This window comes from Pelophylax lessonae (genome assembly GCF_965119305.1).
Source record: "Pelophylax lessonae genome assembly, chromosome: 4".
NCBI classification, from domain to species: Eukaryota; Metazoa; Chordata; class Amphibia; order Anura; family Ranidae; genus Pelophylax; species Pelophylax lessonae.
This window is the reverse complement of record NC_138771.1, coordinates 573,725,226-573,744,896: the sequence shown is the minus strand read 5'-3', so window position 1 is coordinate 573,744,896 and position 19,671 is coordinate 573,725,226. Positions and strand designations below refer to the sequence as shown.

Below are 19,671 nucleotides of genomic sequence, written 5' to 3'. Positions count from 1 at the left end.
GGCCCTGCTTGTCACTTCTGGTGCAAGCACGTCATCCCTGCACAGCTTCTGGGCATGACGCGCCTGAACCGGAAGTGACAAGCAGGGCCGGTGCAGGGCATTGACTCCCAGGAGTCAATGCAAGAAGCACGTAACGGCGTGGGCTACGGCAGCAGAGGGAGGGAGTGGAAGGAAGGTAAGTATATTTTCTTCAAAAACAAGGTAAGTGAATCAAAAAAAAAATTGTCATTATCCAATTGTTTTTCAGGTAATGTACAGCAAGCGGATGGGGCAAAGTTCATTTTGAGGCTGCAACTCCGCTTTAAGAATGCTGCAAGCACAGACAATCGCCTATTATACTGCCAGAAAAACAACAAGCTCCTCCACTTCCTGTAGCGAGCTGACAACCCTGCTTTTGATGCACTGAAATCCCAACCGTTATCAGTCCTGCCTAGGCTCTCTTGTGCTGAACTACAGAAATCCTCCCAGGCTCCCAATATGTTACAGAAATAGAGAAGGGAAGGTGTTCTGTAGTCCAAGTAAAGCCCCGTACACACGTACCGATTGTCGGCCACAAATATTCGGCCGCCGACCGATCGGCCGATTGTAGGTTTGTTAGTATGATGCTTCCGACAGCGCATTTTCGGCCGAACAGAATCTGTCGTGCAGACTTTTAAATATTTGTTGGCCGTCACCAGAACGGCCAATTGTTCACCAGTCAGTACAGATTTCGGCCGACAGACAGCAGATTAGCAAGACTGGGCATGCTCAGAAAAGAAAAAATACAGGGAAAGTTAACCATCACATGACATCACTTCTGCAGTCGGCTGTTGTTGGCCGACAAAATTCGTGTGCAGTCTTTTGCAGTTTTCAACAGACACGACAGCCCTGGACAAAAGACGGCCGATCGTTCGGCCGACGATCAGTACGTGTGTACGGGGCTTAAGGAGAGCTCAGGCAGGCCTGTCAACATTGTTTAGCATTGCAGAAGCAGAATTGTCAACCGTTTTTTTTTATTTTATTATTTTTATTTTTTTTTCACTACTTGCATTTTTTTTGCCCTGATATACATGTAACAAAACTTTTTAAAACAGTTTGGACTAAGGCCTGACTCACACCAATGCATTTTTTGGTGCTTTTTGCAGAAAATCACTACAGTCAGTATAATATGGTTTTCAATGGGACACATTCACATCTATGCTTTTTTTAAGCCACTGCGTTTTTGGAAAGAGTCCGGGTTCTAAACACAAATTGGTGCGATTTTGTTTCTTTTTTAATCTGCCCAACAACAATTGGCCAAAAAGAAAAAGCATAAAAAATGCAGAATGCAAATCGCTGCAAAATCGTGGTAAATTGCGAATAAAACCCACAGCAAAAAGCACTGCAGGAGCGATCAAAAGCAAACTGCATAGGTGTGAACTGAGCCTAAGTGGGGAAAGGTTAGAAACCCCATCAATTTTCTTCTATTGCTTTTTTCTTATATCCCTGCTGGTGAATTCTCCCTGTTGTTAGGACAGAAAAAAATGTGGAATCCAAAATTCTACAACAGTCATTGGAATAGAGGGGAAAATTCCAACGGGGGACATCTGTTCCGATTGATCACCATCTCTCAGGCTGGATCCACACATGTCCGGCTGCGGCTTGGAGTCTGAAGTGTTTCTGTTCATTGATTCAGGTACAATTTTTTTGCCTGAATTCGCACCTGAACCAGACCCAAAAACGCACAGGACCCTTTTCAAAACCACACCACCTTTTCAAAAGCCGGTGCCCCAGGCATGTTCACATGTTACGTGAATTGGATGCGGGTAAAAAGACATCCAATTTGCATATATGTGAAACCAGCCTGGGAGGGGATTCAGCTTCCTTTGGGGGAAATTTTCACTTAGCATTGTGTCTCCTGATGGAACCTAGAAGGCAATCTCCCCATTGGGGCATAGGAAAAACATGACAAAGGGTATAACCATTCTTTACTTTATCCAAAACTGAAATAAGGTTTAGGCTTTAGATACAGTATACTCTAGAGCAGGAATAGGCAACTCTGTAGCGGTGGAGATCTACCTGAACAACATGGAAGAGATCAAAGATCATCAACGTGCAGCACACTTTTTTTTTTTCTTTTTCTTCTTGAACTGAGTAAAGGTTACAATAATGGTAGCTAAATGGGGTAAGGCTTTACTGTGTTCAACAATAATAGTGGGGAGGATGAGAGTACAAGGGAGAGGCTTTGGGGTATTATTGTCTGGGAAGACACAGTCCGCTATGGTGAACCATCTATAGTGGCCAATTAAAGATATTATGGGAGAATGTGATGAGGGACAAGGACCCACCTGTAATAGGAGATAATCATCTGAGCCTGTAATTGGCAATTGAAAGCCCATTCCTGCTATAAAGCGGTTCAGTATGGGTTGAGAGTTCCTATCGAGGCATATTCAGACCTGATAGACAACCCAACAGTGAAGGAGCTTGTGCAACAGGCTGACAACAATGTTGCAAATTGTGAGGCAGTGGCTTAGCGTTGTCAACCTGAAACAGGAAGTGCTGCTACTGACAGGATCTCCAGGTAAGAAACTTGGCAACAAATTTTCCAAGACAAACCAATAATTAATAAAACTGATTGAAGTGAGGCATAATGTCAGACCTACTGAAAATAGATTTGGGGTTTGCATGGAAGAGATCAAAGATCATCAGGGTGCAGCATGCTTTTTTCTTTTTTTTTTTTTTCTTTTGAAAGGAGTTCAAAAAGTTACAATAATGGTTGCTAAAGGGGGTAAGGCTTTACTGTGTTCAACAATAATAGTGGGGAGGATGAGAGTACAAGGGAGAGGCTTTGGTGTATTATTGTCCTGGAAGACACAGTCCGCTATGGTGAACCACCTTTAGTGGCTACTTAAAGCGGAGTTCCGGCCACCCAAAAAAAATTTCAATGAAAATACCCCCGGGACAGTCAGGGCTAGTACATTCCACAATAGCTAGCCTCTGATCTGTCCCGGTTCGCACTTACCTGCAAGAAGAAATACTCACTTTTATTTTCTTCTCCAGCGCTGCCATCTCAGGTGTGGGCAGCTTGAAGCCAGCACGATCCTCTTCTGCGTCCTCTTCCATCCTGTTCCGTCCCACGATGCACTGCGCCGACCCCGCCGTCACTTACGGGGCCGCAGCATCATCCCTGCACAGCTTCTGGGCATGCCCAGAAGCTGTTTAGCAAGGTATGACGTGCCTGAACCGGAACTGACGTCGGGGCCGGTGCAGGCGCATTGATTCCTGGGAGCGATGACGTTCAGCTCCCAGGAGTCATTGCAAAGCGGAAGTGACGGCGCGTTAGAAAGGTGAGTATATTTTTCTGCAATTACAAGGTAAGTAAAAAAAAAAAAAAAACTTAATTATCCATTTCTGTTTTCAGGTGACCTATAGCAAGCGGATGGCCCAAAATCGACTATGTCGATTTTGGGGCCAGAACTCCGCTTTAAAGATATTATGGGAGAATGTGATGAGGGACAAGGACCCACCTGTAATAGGAGATAATCATCGGAGCCTGTAATTGGCATAAGAAAGCCCATTCCTGCTATAATGCGGTTCAGTATGGGTTGAGAGTTCTTATCAAGAGGCATATGCAGACCTGATGGGCAACCCAACAGTGAAGGAGCTTGTGCAACAGGCTGACAACAATGTTACTAATTGTGAGGCAGTGGCTTAGCGTTGTCAACCTGAAACAGGAAGTGCTGTAAAGCCCCGTACACACGTACCGATTGTCGGCTGTAAATATTCGGCCGACTACCGTTCGGCCGATTGTAGGCTTGTTAGTATGATGCTTCCGACAGCCGACAGCGCATTTTCGGCCGAACAGAATCGGATGTGCAAGCATTAAAATTTTTGTTGGCCATCACCAGAACGGCCGATTGTTCGCCAGTCAGTACAGATTTCGGCCGACAGACAGCAGATTTGCAAGACTGGGCATGCTCAGAAAAGAAAAAACACAGGGAAAGTTAACCATCACATGACATCACTTCTGCAGTCGGCTGTTGTTGGCCGACAAAATTCGTGTGCAGTCTTTTGCAGTTTTCAGCCCTGGACAAAAGACGGCAGATCGTTCGGCCGACGATCAGTACGTGTGTACGGGGCTTTACTGTCAGGATCTCCGGGTAAGAAACTTAGCAAAAAATTTCCCAAAACAAACCAATAATTAATAAAACTGATTACAGTGAGGCATAATGGCAGACCTACTGAAAATAGATTTGGGGTTTACATATACTTTCATTTTGTAGACCCGGTTCCTTTTGAAAGCCTTTGCTCCGAAGAAAATCTGTGATTTTGGATTGGACGGAGCTGGTTGTTGGGCTCCCCAGTGTTGTGATCACCGGATCGTTTGGACTGTCCTCACAAGCCTGCGGTTACTATTTAATTTGAACCATATGAGCATTAGCTGTTGTTTTGTTAGGACAGGGTGGGGTACAGCGACGTTCACTACCAGAGGAGGAGGATTCATTTTTATAAACATGAACAATGGATTTTATTATATCAGGATAACCTTGTCTGTCAGTGAAGCCTGTCTGCCTTGTCACAAAGCATGCCATTCTCATATGTGAGCTGCCAGAGATAAGGCAGGAATTCTCCAATAAGCAGCCAGGGAGGCCGGGGAAGGATTTACCACCTGAATGGGATGATTGTTATGGGAAAGTTATTGGAGGATAGGTATTCATTCTCGTTTAAAGCTAAACTAAAAAAAAAAAAGTAAATATATACTCACTGGCCACTTTATTAGGTACACCTGTTCGATTGCTTGACAGCACAAATTGCTAATTAGCCAATCACATGGCAGCAACTCAATGCATTTAGGCATCTAGATGTGGTGAAGACAACTAGCTAAAATTCAAAGCGAGCATCAGAATGGGGAAGAAATGTAATTTAAATGACTTTGAACATGGCATGGTTGTTGGTGGCAGACAGGCTGGTCTGACTATTTCAAAAACTGGTGATCTCCTGGGATTTTCAAACACAACCATCTCTAAGGTTTATAGAGAATGGTCCAAAAAAGAGAAAATATCCAGTGAGCGGCAGTTGTGTGGACGAAAATGCCTTGTTGATGTCAGAGGAGAATGGGCAGACTGGTTCCAGATGATCTCTTAGATTGTAAGCTCTAACGAGCAGGGTCCTCTGATTCCTTCTGTATTGAAGTGTATTGTATTTGTACTGTCTACCCTTGTTGTAAAGCGCTGCGTAAACTGTCGGCTCTATATAAATACTATATAATAATAATAGGTAACAGTAGCTCAAATAACCACTCATTACACCCAAGGTATGCAGAATACCATCTCTGAAGGCACAACACCTCAAACATTAAAGCAGATGGGCTACTGCAGCAGAAGACCACACCGGGTGCCACTCCTGTCAGCTAAGAACAGGAAACTGAGGCTACAACTCGCACAGGCTCACCAAAATTGGACAATAGAAGATTGGAAAAAATGTTGTCTGGTCTGATGAGTCTCAATTTTAGCTGCAACGTTAAGATGGTAAGGTCAGAATTTGGTATAAACATGAAAGCATGGATCCATCCTGCCTTGTATGAATAGTTCAGGCTGGTGGTGTAATGGTGGGGGGATATTTTCTTGGCACACTTTGGGCTCCTTAGTACCAATTGAGCATCATTTAAGCGCCACGGCCTACCTGAGTATTGTTGCTGACCATGTCCATCCCTTTGACTACAGTGTCCCCATCTTCTGATGGCTCCTTCCAGCAGGATATTGCACCATGTCACAAAGCTCAAATCATCAAAGGTGTACCTAATAAAGTGGCCTGTGATTGTATTACTCAATAATTGCAAAGGATAGAAATCCACTATGTATACACCAAATGCCTATGAAAATACAGATATTACCTTGTAAAAGCAGCAGTGACTCCATCAATGTTGCTGTACATAGCCTGAGCAGAGAAAGGAACTGTGGGAGTGACCTAGCAAGCCTCACCTATCACAGGCTGCCTTCAGAAAACGACAGGAGGGGGAGGAGACAAGACCCGTCGCCCTGCACAAGGAGAGAGAGCAGCAGTGACTGGTCTTCATTACAGGAAGCTCCTGCATAGAGGGAAAGTGTCACACTGGATTGCTGCACAGATCTGGAAAAAATACACATGACATTTAAACAATATTTGCTTATCATGGAGTTCAACTTTAAAAGAAGGCTATCATTTTTTTGCACGTGTATGTTTTTAAACTGATAGCCTATTATGTACTAATTGTGTAATAAAATAAAGATTACAAATTTAAAGCTGAACCCCCGGGAATGAGACAATGTACTGTTGCAGTGGGCCCCCGGCACTGCAAGAGTTATACGCCCATTAAAGAGGTTGTAAACCAAATTTTTTTTTTCACCCTGAAAGAGAAACACATAATGAGCTAGTATGCATCGCATACTAGCTCATTATGAAATACTTACCTTAGAACGAGCCCGCCGCAGTGACTGGCTGCATGTAAGGTAAATATCTCCTAAACGGTACATGTTTAGGAGATATTTACAGTACCTATAGGTAAGCCTTATAGGCTTACCTATAGGTACAACTTGCAGAGGAGGGTTTACTTCCTCTAAGTCCAGGGGTGCAGGACTAATTGTATATTATATATTGTGTATTACTTACCTCTATCCAGGCTCCAGCATTACCCCTCAATCCATGGGACCGGGCCAGTGCCGCATCCTTTCTAAGGTGATTTGGGCTGTGGTCACTCTCTGGTGACCGTTATAACTCTATTAATCTTCCAGAGGTAATGGTAATCGGCAAGGGGATATTTTCCCAGCGGAAAACACATCTAGTGATAAAAACATGACCATGGCTCGGCCCCTTCCTCATTTCCCAAACTAGGAATACAAGTTTTTCCTGGAGTTCTGTTTGTATTTCAGGGAGCGTCCTTGATGCCTGTGATCAAACCATATCAGAGTGTCTCTCTTTAAATATATCTGTTTCCTAGAATCCTACAAAGCGGAGAGCGGCAGAGGAAGTCACTGCTCTGACTCATTCAGCTTTCCTATTCAGGGCTCTGTGAGGGCCCTTTCACACGAGAGGTACGCCCGGCGGACTCCGTTTTTGCTCAGCTTGGATGGATCCGCCAATCGCCTCTGAGCAGGTGGGTAACAGGTCTGTCTCCGCTTACCTTGCAGAGACTGAGCTTTTCAAATCCCCGCTCTCCTCTATGGGTGATAAAAAAGGGACTGCCTGTCCGTTTTCATCCTATCCGATCCTCCAGGAAAATAGGGTTTTCATCCGTCTGGATTTTACGAACAGAACAGGATCGGATCTGATAACAGCGGGTGTCAGCGGACTTTACCACTAACATTTGCCGCTCCATAGGGTCGAATGGAGCATCCGATCAGGTCCGCCCGAAAAATTGACAGGCGGCCCTAATCGGAAAGCCCGTGTAAAAGGGACCTTAGGCTGCCCATGGACGTTTCATTTTGGTGGGCTGATCAAAAAAGAAATCAAAGGATTCCCCTATCTACACTGCATTGTAGATTGGCTGCATCCCATTGATCAAGAAAAAATTTGCAACAGTCCTGATGGATCTGTCATTAGATTGACCTCTGTTGAGCAGAAATGACCACAGATGGATCGAAATTTGCCCAGTCTCTACTGAACCAACTGAATTTTTATCCTCCTTTTGGGTAGCCCTAGAAAGATTTCCCTTCAAGAATATGTAAACCTGTATGTTATCCCCCGCTATGTGGCTGCTTTTAGGATGCTCACTCCGTGGAGTGGGAGCCGCCGGTCCCAGCACAAGGCTCTGAAGAAACGGAACGGAATGGCCGTTCCTTCAGAGCGCATGTGCCAATGACGTGTTTTTTTTTTTTTTCAGTTGCGTCCCCTTTGCAGATTTTCCCTTTATTCCTGAAAAGGTGCGTTAGCGGCCAAGCCTTCCTTAACGCGGCGTACTTTAATGTGCCACAGAATGTGCGTTTATGCACCTCGAAGGAGTAAATGAGCCCTAATCCTTTTTAAAATGTAAAAAAGCAGAAAAGACAAAGGTGGACGCAGTTGTGGGAAGGACATTTTGGCTGGTTTATTTGGTCATTGTATGTCCCTTTCCCTTTTTTCACTGTATAATGGCAAATATCCAGATCTATTTCATGGCTCCATGTTCATGCATTTCCCTGGAAGTACAAATATATTGGTTTTCTGTGAAGAGTAGATGAAAAGATCAGGAGTGTGCCAGGAAGATAAAGTGAATCATTTCCTTTGCTGGCCGTGACTAAGCTGTATGGTCTTAAAGAGACATTCTACTGTTTCCTGATTTTGTACAGATAGAACAGAATTGCTGTAAGGCCTCATTCACACGCTCATAAAAAAAAAAATGGTAATAAAAAAAAAAACTTACATTTTTTTTTTTTTTTTTTACAGATCTGAATGCAGCTGCATTGGGTTCAATAGACATATTCACACACGTGCCTAAAAATGTACTGCCTTCAGATCCGTAACCCAAAATTCAATAATCTGCGTCTGAGGACAGGCATATACATGTATACCATTGGGGGAAAAAAAAAAAAAAGGAAAATCTTCTGGATCTATTTTTTTTTAAACCTCACTTTGATTTTAAAGTGATTTGTAAAGTCTTTTTTTTTTTTTTACCACCTAAATATTAGGCACTTTCAGCCCCTTCCCAGACCAATTTTCAGCTTTCAGTGCTCTCGCTTTTTGAATGACAATTACTCAGTCATTCTACACTACCCAAATGAAATATTAAAAATTTTGTTCACACAAATAGAGCTTTCTTTTGGTGGTGTTTATTCACCACTGGGTTTTTTATTTTTTGCGATATAAGCGAAAAAAAGCAAAGATTTTGAAAAAACAAGAAATCAAATAAAATCAAATTCTGTCATAAATTTTGGCCAGAATGTATTCTGCTACATGTCTTTGGTAAAAAAAAATCCTGATTATTGTATGATAATAGGTTTGTGTGAAAGTTATAGAGCCTACATGCTAGGCTACGTATCATTGAAAATTGATCAATCCTGATGTACTGACGACCTATCTCATTTCTTGAGGCTCTAAAATGTCAGGACAGTACAAATACCCCCAAATGACCCCTTTTTGTAAAGATGACAGTCCAAGGTTTTTAGTAAGAGGCATAGTAAGTTATTTAAAGTTGCAATTTTTTGCCCACAATCGTTTGGGTAATCAAGATTTATTCCCCCCCCCCCCTTAAAATTGTCATAGTAACAAGTTATTTCTTACACATGGCATAGAAAAAACTTGCAATTACACCCAAAAATATATTCTGCTACTCCTCCGGAGTATGGCAATACCACGTTTGTGAGACTTTTCCACAGCCTGGCCACACACAGAAGCCCAACATCCAAGAAGCACCATCAGGCGTTCGAAAGCCATAAATTACACATTTCATTTCCTGAGTACCTATCACATTTTTGAAGGCCCTGGAGCACCAGGAGAATGGAATTGCCCACAAAATTACCCCATTTTGGAAAGAAAACACCCCAATGTATATTCTCCTAGACATAAGACTTTTGAACATGTCCTTTTTTTTTTTTCCACAAGTTTTTGCAAAATGTGAAAAAAGAAAATGAAAACTTATTTTTTTACACAAAGTTCACATTTTAAGATATTTCTAACACATAGCATGTACATACCAGAAATGACACCCAAAAATACATTCTGCTGATCTTCCTGAGTATGGCGATACCACATGTGAGACATTTCCACAGTCTATTTAACTATATTTGCTGAATATTTTTCCTTTTGAACTGGCCAGGTTTTGTGAGCGGTGTCCCCTGTGTAGAGAGGGATACTTCCGGTTTAAAGGCTTGGGTTCCAGCAATTTTTAGCCCTCTAAAAGGTTTCTTGGTATTTGTGAGTGAGAAGAGCCAGAGAGTCCGCTCACTTCCGGGGTGTTAGTCTATTGCCGATGCTTCTCCCTCGTTGCCTGGCAACCGCATACTGCGTCATCCTCGGCCGGTGTCTATCTTCCATTTAAATAGATGACGCGCAGCCTCCTCCCATACCGCTGAGGAAGTCCCGCCCTGAGGGACGTAACGCGTGCGGAAGGGAGGGAGGAGAGTCTGACGTCACCCGCAGTCCAACTAGGAAGTGCAACAGCGGCGATTGGATGCCGGTCGTACTGTGTCTTTTATGCTGTGAATCAAGTAAGAGGCTTTTTATCTACTTAATAAATGTGAAAGTTTGGATGGTATCACACTATGGTCTGCCCAGTTTTCATTCCATTTGGGGGATTGGAGATCATCTGAGTTTACAAGAAGAGAAGGAGTGCAGTGGAGAGAGAGGCGGTCTGAGTCCTTACCTTCATAGTGACAGCCCATACCCCTGGAGGTTGCCTGGTTGATTATATGCTGCTATTTACATTTCTCAGGTGAGAGGCTGGCACATCAGGTGGAGGATCAAAGCACTGTGTGTGGGCACCATTATCCTAGGTGTTATCAGGATTTCTGCACTGAGCACTTTAACACATGAGCTTTTCATGGACTTTCTTCTTTTGTATGGACTTTTATTGAATATCTTGTGGCGCTGCACCAATTAGCATTATTTTCCACAGCCTGGCCACATACAGAGGCCGCACATCCAAGCAGCACCATCAGGCATTCTAGGAGCATAAATTACACATTTAATTTCCTGAGTAAAATATAAATAGCATTTTCATGTTCTGTGCACTGTGAGAGACCAGATCTAGTGTCGGTTCACATTAATGCGATCAGAGATCGCATGTAATTTTGAGTGCACTGCTCCTAAATTAAATTACAATTAAATTCAGCCATACAGTTTGTATGGGTGAATTTGCACCGCAATCGCGCTGAAACACGCACAGGACCCTTTTTTTGATCCGCAGCAGAATCGGATCACATGGTGGTTCACACTAGAGCGATCCGATTCTGTGCGAACTTAGAGATCGCACTGTGATATGCGATCTTACCTCAGGGTGTCAACTGTTAATTGACACCCCCAGCGTAACGCATATGGCAGTGTGAACTGCCAGGGGTGCGGATGCGATGCGGAAGCACGCTGTATATTCGCAGCGTTCCCGCATCACACAAATGTGAACCGGCACTTAGTAAATGCAGGTTCTGGGTTTAGTAACGCTTTAACCCTGTCACTGCCAGATTCGTTTTTTTAATTTTTTTTTTTTTTTTTTTTTTTACACAGGTGTTTAAAAAATTATTTTAGCACTGAAGATTGCAAAAACCCCCAAAAGATCATATAATTTCTGAAAGCAGACATCCTAGACAATAAAACAGTGGTAGTTCTAATTTTGTATGTTACACGTTAATAGCGCAAGGGTCTAGGAAACTCAACATTTCAGTAAAAAATACACTGAAGTTAATTTTAGGGCACAGAAATGCAATAAATTACCCAATTAGTTGGTAAAATATAAAAGATGAGGTTGCGCCGAGTAAATAAATACCAAACATGTCAAGGCTTTAAATTGCGTGCATCCATGAAATGGTGACAAACTTCAGTACTCTATATTTTCCATAGGTCACACTTTAAAAGCCCCTGCAGGTCATCAGTGTAGAGCTACGTAGGAGCTTCGGTGCTAAAATTATTGCTCCTATTCCTGGGTGCACGAAAATATGTAACGTGTGGATTGCAATCAACGTTTTTGTGTGTAAGTGCCCCCCAACCTGTGAGTTTTTCTACGTGCATGTATGTTGGGCTGGGGGCCTACATTTTTTTTGGAGGGGGGGGGTATAATCTTTTACATTTTTACAATTTTTTTCCTTCCCTATTTTTTCATCACATAGGTAACAAAAAGTCCCCAATGTGATGATATTTTGGTGATAGGTTCTCTTTAATGAGACATCCTGAAAGAGGAAAGAGGGACCTGGAAGTGACATCACTGGATGAAATCGGAGACCTGTGTTCCTAAATAGGGGGAACACAAGATCCCCGTGTTCATCATTGACAGAACAGTGATCTGCCGTGTTTACATTGGCAGACCGCTGTTCTGTCTCCATGGGGAGCGATCGTGGGTGCCCAGCGGACATCGGGTCCGCCGGACTTGCTGATTGGCTCCCCCTCTAGCCCATCAGCGTGCTGTGTGCCCCCACTATCTGCTACACGAAGCAACAAGCAGGTACGTTGTTTTGGGTAATAGAGCCGACCTGCCGCTGTAAAACTAAGGCGGCTGGTCGGCAAGTGGTAAAACCCCCCACTGTCAGGTCCCTATGATGTATAAACCTGACGGTAAAAGGGTTAAACCCCTATACATGCCTTTTTTTCCTTAAGTCTTCTAGCCTGTCTGCCTCCACAAAATGGAAAGATTTCTTTACAGTAAAAGCTGCATGGCTCTAATTTTAAAGATTGTTTTAAAAAAGAGCTGAATGCATTCCTAAAATATAGCTAAATACTAATTTTTAGAGATCACACAATCCTTCCTCTGGATTAACTGTGGATATAGGATTGTGTATATGGAGGTTTCCTATTGGTTGAATTAGATGGTCTTTTCTTTCAAACTGATCATCTACAGTGCCTTGAAAAAGTATTTATACCCCTTGACATTTTCCACATTTTATCATGTACAACCACAAACGCAAATGTATTTTATTGGGATTGTATGTGATAGACCAACACAAAGTGGCACATAATTGTGAAGTGGAAGGAAAATGATAAATGGCTTTCAACTTTTTTTTACAAATATCTGAAAAGTGTGGCATGCATTTGTATTCAGTCCCCCCAAGTCAATACTTTTGTAGAACCACCTTTTGCTGCAATTACAGCTGCAAGTCTTTTTGGGGATGTCTCTACACGCTTTACACATCTACAGTAGAGAGTGACATTTTTGACCATTCTTTGCAAAATAGCTCAAGCTCTGTCAGACTGGATGGAGAGTGTCTGTGAACAGCAATTTTCAAGTTTTTGTCACAGATTCTCAATTGGATTTAGGTCTGGACTTTGACTGGGTCATTCGAACACATGAATATGCTTTGATCTAAACCAGGGGTGGGGAACCTTTTTTCTGCCAAGGGCCATTTGGGTATTTATAAAATCATTCGGGGGCCATACAAAATTATCAACTTAAAAATTAGCCTGTTATATTTGGTCAAACTTTTAATTAACTTGCCCCTAATGTGATGGCTGCAACTGCTTCTCTTTGGTGAGGTGTGTGATGTTAGCTGGTATTGATGATGTTGCTACTCGCAACTGGTTTTCCAGGTTTGCATTGGTCAGTCTGGAGCGCAGTCGACTTTTTGTGGTGGTAAGTTTTGAAAAGAACTGCTGGTGGGTATAGCTGGCTGGTACTGCTGGTGGGTACAGCTGGCTGGTACTGCTGTGGGTACTGCTGGCTCAGGCTGGTACTGCTGGCTTGTACTGTGCTGTGGGTACTACTGTGGGTACTGCTGGCTCTGGCTGGTACTGCTGTGGGTACTGCTGGCTCTGGCTGGTACTGCTGTGGGTACTGCTGGTTCTGCTGTGGGCATTGCTGGATCTGGCTGGTACTGCTGGCTCTGGCTGGTACTACTGTGGGTACTGCTGGTTCTGCTGTGGATACTGCTGGCTCTGGCTGGTACTGCTGGCTCTGGCTGGTTCTGCTGTGGGTACTGCTGGTTCTGCTGTGGGTACTACTGGCTCGTACTGCTGTGGGTACTGCTGGCTCTGGCTGGTACTGTTGTGAGTACTGCTGGCTCTGGCTGGTACTGCTGTGGGGACTGCTGGTTCTGCTGTGGGTATTGCTGGCTCTGACTGGTACTGCTGGCTCTGGCTGGTATTGCTGTGGGTATTGCTGGCTCTGGCTGGTTCTGCTGTGGGTACTGCTGGTTCTGCTGTGGGTACTGCTGGCTCTGGCTTGTACTGCTGGTTCTGGCAGGTACTGCTTGTTCTGGCTGGTACTGTTGTCAGTACTGCTGGCTCTGGCTGGTACCGCTGTGGGTACTGCCGGTTCTGGCTGGTACTACTGGCTCTGGCTGGTATACTGCTGGTTCTGCTATAAGTACTGCTGGTTCTGGCTGGTACTGCTGTGAGTAGTGCTGGTACTGCTGGCTCTGGCTGGTACTGCTGGCTCTGGCTGGTACTGCTGGCTCTGGCTGGTACTGCTGTGGGTACTGCTGGTTCTGGCTGCTACTGCTGTAAGTACTGCTGGTTCTGGCTGGTACTGCTGTGAGTACTGCTGGCTCTGGCTGGTACTGATGGTTCTGGCTGGTACTGCTGTGTGTGCTGCTGGAGGGAAATGCTGGCTAGGAGAAGTGTAGCAGCACCACGCTGGAGGAAGAGGTGATGTTTCTTGTATTTGTCACAGGCGGAGTGCATTTGATATCTCTCCGCCCGTGACTCACTCAGACTGTCCTAACAGAGCAGGAACTATATAGGAAGCATTGGCTCCATTCTGACAGATCAGCTGAGAGAGACACAGACTCAGCTGCACAGGGGGCCAGGCCAAATGACTTACGCATACGGCCCCCGAACCATAGGTTCCCCACCCCTGATCTAAACTATTCCATTGTAGCATTGTCTGTATATTTAGGGTTGTTGTCCTGCTGGAAGGTGAACCTCTGCACCAGTCTCAAGTCTTTTGCAGACTCTAACAGGTTTTCTTCTAAGATTGCCCTGTATTTGGCTCCATCCATCTTCCCATCAACTCTGACTAACTCCCCTGTCCCTGCTGAAGAAAAACATCCTCACAACATGATGCTGCCACCACCATGTGTCACGGTGGGGATGGTGTGTTCATTGTGACGTGCAGTGTTGGTTTTCCGCCACACATAGTATTTTGCTTTTAGGCCAAAAGGTTACATTTTGGTCTCATCTGATCAGAGCACCTTCTTCCACATGTTTGCTGTGTCCCCCACATGACTTCTCGCAAAATGCAAACGAGACGCTTACAGCTTTCTTTCAACAACGGCTTTTTGTTTCTTGCCACTCTTCCATAAAGGGCAGATTTGTGGAGTGCACGACTAATAGTTGTCCTGTGGACAGATTCTCCCACCTGAGCTGTGGATCTCTGCAGCTCCTCCAGAGTTACCATGGACCTCTTGGCTGCTTCTCTGATTAATGCTCTCCTTTGCCGGCCTGTCAGTTTAGGTGGACGGCCATGTCTTGGTAGGTTTGTAGTTGTGCCATACTCTTTTCTAAAAAAATGGACTTAACCCTGCTTTAAATTTCTCCACATCTTTATCTCTGACCGGTCTGGTGTGTTCCTTGGCCTTCATTAGGCTGTTTGTTCATTACGGTTCTCTAAAAAAAAAACTCTGAAGAGATCACAGAAAAGCTGTATTTATACTGAGATTAAATTAACCACAGGTGAACTCTATTTACTAATTAGATTACTTCTGGAGGCAATTGGTTCCACTAGATTTTAGTTAGGGGTGTGAGAGTAAAGGGGGCTGAATACAAATGCACACCGCACATTTCAGATATATATTTGTAAAAAATCTGAAAACCATTTATCATTTTCCTTCCACTTTGTGTTGGTCTATCACATAAAATCCCAATAAAATACATTCACGTTTTTGGTTGTAGCATGACAAAATGTGAAAAATTTCAAGGGGTAAAATTAGTTCCACCTGGCTATATTGTCAGCCACTTACAAATGCCATGAATGTACCAAGAGCATGTGCTGCTTGCAGTGTACACCAGAAAAACATTGCTTGGGGGGGGGGGGGGGGGACCAGTGCAACACCCCACCCCACCCCACCCCTACACAACACACACCCAGAGCACATGCATTAACCATTTCCGGATCGCCTCCTGTAGCTTTACTGCTACAGCATAGCCCTGCTGTGCTGGATCACGTATATATACCGTATATATACGTGATCAGCATTTCCAGGTAGGGGTCACGCACGTGCACTCCTGCCGCCCCGGCTGTGCCTACGTTTACTAAAGCACAAGCCAATCAGCGGGTCCTGGCCAATGATTTATGACTGGGACCTGCTGACTGGCTGAGCGAATGACAGAAGAGAGCCCTGTGTTAAAAAAAAAAACACCACGGGCTCTACAGAGAGCAGCAATATGGCTGTTTTCTTTTTTTCTACCTGCAAAACGAGTGAAAACAATCACTTTAAGCAGTACACGCTTTTCACTTGTTAGGTACACAGTTAACCCTTTGATTGCCCCTAGATGTTAAAGCGGAGTTCCACCCTGGAATTTTTTTTTTTTTTTTAAATGCCCCCGGGACAGTCAGGGCTAGTGCATTCCACAATGGATAGCCTCTGATCTGTCCCGGGTTGCACTTACCTGTTAGGACAAATACTTACCTTGAAAAAGTCTTGTCCAGCGCTGCCATCTCAGATGTGGGCAGCTTGAAGCCAGCGCGTCCTCTTCTGCGTCCTCTTCCGCCTTCTTCGGTCCCACGATGCACTGCGCCGGCCCCGCCGTCACTTCTGAGGCGCGCGCGTCATCCCTCCACAGCTTCTGGGCATGCCCAGAAGTTGTTTAGAAGGGGATGACGCGCGCGCCCCGGAACTGACGTCGGGGCCGGTGCAGGCGCAATGATTCCTGGGAGCGATGACGTTCAGCTCCCAGGAATCATTGCAGAGCCAGGAAGTGACGAGGGGCCGTGGCCGAGGAAGGAGGAAGAAGGAAGTAAGGTGAGTATATTTTCTTCGCTAAGAGGTAAGTAAAAAAAAAAAAAAAAGCGATTAGCCATTTATTTTTCAGGTGACCCGGAGCGAGAAGATGGAGGTAAGTATAAAATAAGGGTGGAACTCCACTTTAACTTCCCAGCCAGTGTTATTAGCATTGATCACTGTATTAACCACTTTACCACTAGAGCATTTTGCTGTCTTACGTCTGGGCCACTTTTTGCGATTCGGCGCTGTGCGAATTTAACTGACAATTGCGCGGTCATGCGACACCGTACCCAAACGAAATTTACGTTCTTTTTTTTCCCACAAACAGAGCTTTCTTTTGGTGGTATTTGATCACCTATGCGATTTTTACTTGTTGCGCTATAAACAAAAAAAGAGCGTTTATTTTGAAAAAATAACAATATTTTTAACATTTTTTTATATGAAATTCCCCCCCAAAAAAATGTAAAAATCTTAATTTTTTTTAAATTTTTGGCCAATTTGTTTTCTAATACCTATGTTTGGTAAAAAAAAATCACAATAAGCGTATTTTGATTGGTTTGCGCAAAAGTTATTGCGTTTACTAACAAAGGGAAAGATTTCTGCCATTTTTGGTGTTTTTTTTTTTTAACGCGTAATGGCGGCGATCTGCGATTTTTTTTTTTTTTTTTTTTTTTGCGGGACTGCGACATTGCGGCGGACAGATCGGACCCTTGACTGACATTTTTGACACTTTTGGGGGTACCAGTGACATTACTGCAGTAATCAGTGCTATATATATGCACTGTTACTGTAAAAATGACACTGTCAGGGAAGGGGTTAATTTATTGGAGAGGGAGGGGTTAATGTATGACTGGTGCTTACTGACGTGTGGGGGAGGAGGTGACTGAGTGACACAAGGACAGATCCAGGGTTCAGCTAAGCTGAACCCTGCAATCTGACCCTGCCTGTCACTTGGGAGATCCGCCCGCTTGTGTTTACACAGGCGGGCGGATCTCCACACTAGATCCCCGACGATCGGGGAAGAGCGGCGGCGATCACCGTTGCTCCTCCCCTGGCCCGACTCCCGCTGTGACTGAAAACAGCGGGAGCGAGCGTCCGGCGCCGCGCGCGCGCCGCCGAGAAGGCGGAGTGTCTGACGACGTAGGTCTACGTCGTCAGACCTACAAGAGCCACTTTGCCGCAGTAGTACTACGGTACTCAGCAGTAAAGTGGTCAATGCCACTGGTGATGTCAGTGTCATTTAGTCAGTTCCCACCCAGTGTCAGTTAGTGTCAGATTTCCAGCCGCACCATCCCAGTCCCAATATAAGTTGCTAATCACCACCATTACTAGTACAAAAATAAAAATTCCAGTATATTTACCATAAATTTACTAGTGGTGCCCCGAAACCGAAATTGCCATTTTTTCAATATACATACATACATACATACATACATGCACACACATATATACATACACATATATATATAAATTGTATTGTATTCAACTTTTTAATTAATTTCATGAAATAAGTGAATATAAATTTATTTTCTGCCATTATTAGCACCTTGCTGCATTTTTGGTGCATATTTGGCAAACTGCAGCAAAAAAAAAAAACACACCACCCTATTAAAATGCATTGAAAACGCAGCAAGTACGCATCAAAAATGCACCAGTGTTGCATTTTGAATGCATTTGTTGAGTCGCATGACCTATTAAAAAACACACCATAAAAAAGGTAAAATCATTTTCGGCAGCCATTATCTGCACTTTTTTCTTTTCGACACAATGCTTAAAACCCTATTTTCAGCTGCCGAACTTTTGGTGCATCACTAATATATCACCAATTATTATAAGATTAATGTGATTTTTTTTTTTTTTTTCTTACCAAAGACCGGCAGCAGAATACATTTTGGCCTAAACTTATGAAGAAATTCGATTTTTAAAGTTGTTATTCGATATGTTTTATACACAAAAGTAAAAAATATTGTGTTTTTTTTTTTTTTTCAAAATGTTTTGTTTTTTTTTCCTTTTTATATAATAAAAAATAACCCAGTGGTGACCAAAAACCACCAAAAGATAGCTCCATTTGTGTGAAAAAAATGATATATATATATTTTTGGTGCAATGTTGCATGACCGCGCAATTTCCAGTTAATGTAGCGCAGTGATGAATAGCGAGAAATAGCCTGGCCACGAAGGGGGTAAAACCTTCCGGAACTGAAGGTTGCTAAGAGCATAACATACATGGGCTGGTGTGAACAGGTCTTCTCTAGGATTTTTTATATACAGTATATATATATATATATATATATATATATATATATATATATATATATATATATATATATATATATATATGTATGTGTGTGTGTGTAAATATATATATATATATATATATATATATATATATATAATATAATATACCAGATCCTTCTACCAACCCATTGGACTGAGTAATGTCAGCCAGTACTATTTCCCGTCTGACAGTACTGGACTCTACTAGTTATTACAAGGTTCAAGCACAAGAAGTGTCCGCCACCGATATTTCCTGACGTTGGTAGCTTAGGTGACATATGAAGGGAAAACGTGACTGGTAAACTTGGCTATATTTCTCCAGTTTTTGCCGTCCGTGCCAGTGTGGGACATAGCGGTATTGTGCCCTCAGCTTTATTTTCCCTCCAGAGTCCACTCAGAGTTGGCTTTCACCTGCCTGACCTGTCTGCACACCGGCTTGTATAAACATCTCTACCTCCGCAGAGTATGAAAGAATGATTTGTATGAGACCCATGGATTTCCTGAGTCACGTGGACTTGTGGTTTGAGGTTTTTTTTTTATCCGAGCCATTCTGTACTAATCCAGGTTGGCAGCTGGTGTAAGCTTCTAAGTACAGAAAGTCTCATGGGGGGGGGAAATGGAGTGTTTATGGCAACCTTGCCAAGATGGACGTAGAGGGAGCAAAGTTCAGGAGCAGGTGACCAGTGCCAGGCACTTAAGTATCTCCATAATGAAAGACTACTGTGTCTAAAGTCAACGTTTATATAATGCCAGGGAGTTTCCACTTACGTTCCCAGCTATGTGCCGGACGGGAATCATCATAGTATCCTAACTGTGATTGTACTAAAGAGGAACTAAACCTATTGATTTTAAAGCGTATCTAAGGTCAAATTTTAAAATAGTCATCACTTCCACATTTTTTT

At 43.5% G+C, this 19,671-nt stretch overlaps 1 protein-coding gene across 1 annotated transcript in view; it reads left to right on the top strand.

Annotated features, from left to right (window-relative positions):
- Window positions 1–2,463: 2,463 nt before the first annotated feature.
- Window positions 2,464–19,671, top strand: part of ADAM9 (ADAM metallopeptidase domain 9) — a gene marked incomplete at its 5' end in the record, with an annotated part of 144,878 nt that continues 127,670 nt past the window's right edge. Inside the window, one exon of the mRNA XM_082253704.1 lies at window positions 2,464–2,539. Within this exon, the coding sequence (XP_082109830.1) occupies window positions 2,464–2,539 (76 nt within the window). The remainder of the gene's footprint in view (window positions 2,540–19,671) is intronic.